The sequence below is a fragment of the Merops nubicus genome, unplaced genomic scaffold, assembly GCF_000691845.1.
Source record: "Merops nubicus isolate BGI_N331 unplaced genomic scaffold, ASM69184v1 scaffold44230, whole genome shotgun sequence".
Lineage (NCBI taxonomy): Eukaryota > Metazoa > Chordata > Aves > Coraciiformes > Meropidae > Merops > Merops nubicus.
This window is the reverse complement of record NW_008583299.1, coordinates 91,888-97,887: the sequence shown is the minus strand read 5'-3', so window position 1 is coordinate 97,887 and position 6,000 is coordinate 91,888. Positions and strand designations below refer to the sequence as shown.

At 38.9% G+C, this 6,000-nt stretch overlaps 1 protein-coding gene across 1 annotated transcript in view; it reads left to right on the top strand.

Moving 5' to 3' along the window:
* Positions 1-382: 382 nt before the first annotated feature.
* ARVCF (armadillo repeat gene deleted in velocardiofacial syndrome) overlaps positions 383-6,000 on the top strand; it is a gene marked incomplete at its 5' end in the record, with an annotated part of 64,669 nt that continues 59,051 nt past the window's right edge. Inside the window, one exon of the mRNA XM_008940039.1 lies at positions 383-591. Within this exon, the coding sequence (XP_008938287.1) occupies positions 383-591 (209 nt within the window). The remainder of the gene's footprint in view (positions 592-6,000) is intronic.

Here is a 6,000-nt window from a genome sequence, read left to right as displayed (position 1 = left end):
ATGCTTATTCAGTACACTTACCTGCTGCACTGGATGAAGTTTTATTTTTTTAGGCACAGCTTGACTTAAAGTCTTAACAAAATTTGTGTATAGCAGAAAAATCCTATGAATCTCCAGTAGCACATCATATGAATGTACTTGGTTGTAGAACTTGATGAATTCAACAAGATCCATGTCTTGATAAAAGCGTTTCCATGTTTTTTGGAAGTGTTTCTGTTGCAGCAACTGTGGAATTTGCCCTAAGCTAAATGCTAGTCTGGCATCTCATCAAGTGGTTTCACCTTTTCATTTAGTTTTAGGATTTAACCTCTTAGCAATTCTCTGTGAATATAGTGGTTCTGTTTCATGTAGAGATTTAAAATATTTATTATTCTCTTCTTAGTCAATAATCACTATTCCTCCTGCAGGCACCCTGTGGAACTTATCCTCCTATGAGCCCCTGAAGATGGTCATCATCAACCATGGTCTGCAGACGCTTACCAATGAGGTGATTATACCTCATTCAGGCTGGGAGAGTGAGCCAAATGAGGACTCTAAACCTCGTGACGCTGAGTGGACAACAGTCTTCAAGAACACTTCTGGTTGCTTACGGTAAGGCAGAACTGTGCATTGTTAATCTGTTCACCATGGCCTGTGTTCAGGATTTCACTTACTTTATTTCAAATACAAATAATTTATCGTTGTCTTTCATTTTTGCAGAGATATTCCCATTTCAGTGGCCACAATAGCAATGCTTGGAGGTATTTGCCTCTCATGGACTCTTTTGTTGCAGGGTTTGTCAAGGTCCAGTGTGAAGAGTAGATCATTTATCCAGGGTTAAGGGGAGTGGTCTGTATAAGGTGGTGTGTTAATACAGTGGTGAAACATCCAGGTAACATTAACTGCCAAGCTAAGTTAAAAAAAAAAACAAAACAAAAAAAAACACCTGCAATTTTGCAATGCAAACTGAATACTGAGAATCACACTTTCATTTTTCTGTTGTACTGTGATTGACAGGCTCTAGCTACGCATTTTGAGTACCTTCTCTGATTCCTTTGATGGAGCTGTTTTTATTTATTTGAAAAGTATTTTTTCAGGTAAATCCCTTCTTGGTTTTAAGTTATCTTGTATCAAAAGGCGTTTTTTTTGCAGATGCTGGGGAACTGGTTTCATGGATATACACTGAGCCTAAAACATGGATCGAGTTTTAGCCACAAACATCTTTGTGGCTACTCTCCTACTTTATGCTAAAGTGACTAAGGACCTACAGGAAATTAGTGAAGAAATTGAACTACTGACCATATAGGAAACCGTTTCTAATATTCCTTGCAAAGGAGCCTTTCTTGTTTAGAAACTCTATTTGCATTTCGGAGAGCACCTCAACAGTAGGACAGGAGATTCTAGAAGCTGGGGTCAAAAGGAGTCCTAATGCAGACTGAAGAACCAGTATTCCCTAAACACAGGGTCTTAAATTTGTTTTTCTTCAAGATAAAATAGTGGAGATTCACTGTTAGATTCTCCAGCTTTATGATGAAGTCAATTACTCTGAACCGAACTAATAAAGATTTGGCATCACACCTTCTGGTGCTCTGAATTATGCTTGGGCCAGATTGCTACTGATGAATCCATCTTCACAAGTTAGTTTATTTCTGTTTCCTGGGCTTGTGCTCTTTAAATTGCAGTAACTAGTCCCCAGAGTAACTTCAGAAATGAAGAAAGCAATGAAAAGTGTTCTGAAAGGGCCCATTGCTGAAATTATTTTTAGTCCCACTGGAAGAAAAGGTCCTTTAAGTAGGTTCCAGACATGATAGTTTTTTACTTACTGGTGTCTCATATTCTAATGGTGTTCTGCAAGATGAAATTAGTCACGGTGGGGGATAAAAGGATTATCTGAATGAATATGGGATTCTCCAGTAAGTGAGACAATAATTTGATCATTAGTAGACTGACTTCATCCACATAATAAATTTTTTATTAGTATGTGGATCCACTTGAACTTCTACATTCCAGGACAGCTTTGGGATTTTTTGTTGTTGTTGTTGTGGTGTGTGTTGTTTTTTTATTTTGAAGTAAAGTACTAGCTTTACAGCAGATGCAAAAGCTTGTGCTCTTTTGGACATTATATTCTTAAGGCTAATGATGAAGAGCATGGAGCATAGTAATACTGACATGTATTCATTAAGAGAATGTGAAGTTCTGGTAGTCAGGTGATACTGATGCACTTCAAATGGGACAGGACAGCAGCCAGTGAATGATGGCTGCTTCTGTTCTTGAAGTGGGTAAATGTGTTTCAGTCTTTTCATGTACAGTCATAGTCAGGTGGGATTATGTGCTTCCTAGTGGAAAATTTGAAGCTTCAGTCGGATGTGGGGCAAGGTCATTTCATGCTTGAAAGTGGTTGCTTTAGGTAAATGGAGACATGATGGCAGGTTAGCAGGAAATAATAATCTGAAAAAGGTAGTTAGTTCATGTCTCTCTGATGTGCCATGGAGAGAGCAACCTCTTACACAGGAAAGGGAGAGAACCAGCTTGCTGTCTCCTTACTACTTGCAGTGAGATTAAGTAATTCCAGGACAACGAAGATGGAGTAGGTAGGTGAGTGATGAGCTCTCTTGATAGTATTGCTTGTTACAATATCAGTGATGTTACATATTTTTTGTAGAGCGCTTCCAGATCCAGGGATAGTAATAGGCATATCAAAAGTAATTATCACTATTACTTTTGGAAATAATTCTGCATTTTGTCAAGATCCTCTTCAGCCTAGCCTTAAAAGCACCAGCAAGATAAGATAACTAACACCAGCAGAAAACAAACCATTGCAACCACCTGCCTGACACATGTCAGTGTTTAAAAACCCCTTTGTCTGCTCTTCTCCTGTTGACACAGTAGCTAGTCCTGGAAATTCAATTTTCCATGAGTGGAGCTTACTGCAGACTACAAACTGCTTACCAGTTTGAATTTAATTGAGAGATTAGTCTTGTTGATGGTGTGCCAGCCTCCTTTGTCCCTTTGGAAGCGTGCCTCAGGTGTGTGCTGTGTTGTCTTCCAAAACAACTAAGAGAATCTTTGAACTGCAGAGGTTTCAGATGTCCTTGCAGTTTAGGTATCTAAGCAGAAGAGAGGCATTATGCATGCAGGGCAGATTAATTTTGGTATCATTTTTTCAGTTAATGAAGTTTATCAACAGATGTGGGCGAGTTTGTTTCAAACTCAATGATTCACAGCATGAACTGCCAGTTAATTATTTGCCTTTTTTTTTAACACTCCTTTCTCATCTCTGCTTTCTTCGTAATCTAGGTCTTTCCTTTGATAATGTGGAGCTTTGGAAACGCTTATTTGAAAATAATTGAAAACAAGTGATTTAAAAAAAAATCTCACATGAAGAAAACCAATGCTTATTTACCTTTACCTCTTCTTCAAATCCCAGTCCATTCCATTTCCCTTTCTTGTCAACAGTACCCTTTTTCCTGTCTGTAATTTTTCTCTCTTCCCCCCTCACTTGGGGAGGTCAGGTGCTGATGTTTGTCCAGGTCTGAGTAAACCAGTATGACTTGTGTCCTACATAGTCAACTTGCCCTGCGCATGCCAGAGAGTGGATGAACGTCTGATATTAGCAGCACAGGTAGTGTAGTGCTGCAGGTGTACATGGGATGGAAGGATGCTTTAGCAGAGGGGTCAGTAATTTGGGCCAGTATATTAGCAGACTTCTCTACTTGCACCAGAGTTGCTTTGCTTGGGAATTAACTTTGCAAGATAGAGGCATGATCCTTGCACTCTTTTGCCCCGTACCCGAAGATAAAGTAGCTTGCTGGCTTTGTATAGCTCTGATTTCTACCCAGTTTCTGGAGTAACAAAAACCCATTTGTGGCACTTGATATTGATTTCAGTCTATATGGCCAAAGGAACGTTCCAAAAGAATTGCCACTCAGGAATGGATCTGTTGAAGCCTCTGTTTGAGAAAGCCCTGTGGATGATACTGAGTAACATTTGACCTGGTCATTTACAAGCTGGAAATTGGAGAAACTGTGCAAAGTTTATCATCAAGAAAGCCATTCGAATAGTATCTTTTTTGCCATGAGTTAAATAACTCTGGGATTACCTGTGATACTTAAGTGATGTCCATACCAAATTACCACAGCTAACTGACCATGTATGTGTAGCCTGTAAGTATCAAAAGAGAAGGCAACTGCTTAAGGCTTATACTGAGTTTGAGACCAGTGTTTATTTGAAAGGCTCCTTCTAAAGTCAAACCTTCTCCCATGGATGTGGCTGTTGTAGGGACCTTTTGAATCTTGCTATCATCTGGAACATCACAAGTGGATTCTGTATGCCATCCCACTCCAATTTTCTTGCCAAAAACTGTCTTCACACAAATGTTTGGGGCATCCTGTATTCCACTTTGCAAAATAAAGACTTTACAGCCAGCTTGCGAACTATGATCTGATAATGAAATTTATTTTATGCTTTTTTGTAGTCTTTACCAAGAAACACTAAATTTTTCAGAAATTAGTGTAGATGATGGGAATAATTTTGTCTCTGTCCTTGTCCTGACATCAGAAAAAAGATATTTCCACATACATTGTTTCACTTTGTTTCTAGGGACAGACCCAATATCATGAGTGGATCTGTAATAATTATACTACATAAAATGGTCCTGAGTCTTGTAATAGATGCTATCTTGGGTGTAACTTGTAAATTTATAAAGTGAAGGTATTCCTATATTCTGTTGAACGTGTTGAGAGAAGTTAATAAGGTAGTAATCTGGAAAGGAAGAGGAAAAAAGCAAAAATTGCATTACTGGAATTAAGTGGATTTTTGGCTATGGATAAGTAGGACTGGAGAAGTAAAGAAGACATTTCTTAGGAGAATTATTAAATATGCATAGATATACCTTTATTTCATTTGGCATACAAGTTTAATGTCTTTGCATTATATTTTATTCCTTTAGGTATGTGGAGAATGTCTATTCTGGTTACTGTCTTTTTTTATTTCTTTAAACCCCTAAATCCCTCCTGGGATTTGCAACACAGAAGCATTCATTTTTAAATTGTGCTCTTCTCCAGTTTAAATAATGTAATGATGTGGTGCATCTTAACCAGGCCATTTCATGACCCTTTCCACAACTTTGACCCAGACATTAAGGTGCTTTGGGAGAAGAGTACACATTGAACTGCTGGTGGGATTGGTGGAGCTCATGTTTGCTCATACGCACCCAGGCAGTGCCCAGAGACCTTTGCTCTGCTTCCAGGTTTCTCCTACGGTGCTTTTCTGCTTTAGAGAGGAAATGTCACATCTCTGGGTCAGAAAGCACTGCTGCTGTCACATTATCATTTTTGTTTTCTGTTTAGGTAACCACTAAGATTCCTAGTTCTCTGGGAGCAGCAAGGATTTTAATGGTTTGAAACTGAAATTCATTCCAGGCTTAATTGCTGTTTTCTGCCTAATTACTTTTAATTCTCCCTTGGATTTTTTCACTTCTAAGAGGACAGAGTAGAACTTAGTTCCTAAATTGCCAACTTTCTAGCCTGATTCCTGTGCTAAACTGACCTGCTGTCAACAAATGTTAAATGAATTAATTTGCATAGCAAACAGATGCAAAGTGCTCCTTTTTCCAGGGTACCATCTGTAGTTGCAGCGTTTCTTGTCAATTCTCCAAGTACACAGCAATTCACATTCACAAATAGCCTCAGGGTTCAGAGACCTGGCCGTGGGTGTACAAACACAAACAAACTGTACCCACTTGACTTCCACTAAAAACATACATTCTTCAGATCAAAATTGCACATAACAGCTTGTCCAACATCAGCTCCAGAGAAGAGAAGGGACAATCTGGTGGCTACAGCTGTAACAAGGGACTTGAGAAGTATGGAGTTAATTGCTGTTCTGCTGCTATTCTGACGTAATTGCAGGCATGATTAATGGTTAAATCTCTTTGTGGTTTTAATAGCCCTATCTCCTGGTTTTGGTGAGATTTGAGCTCTGAAGTTGACTAAGTGGATATGGACTTAGTCACTGATCTTC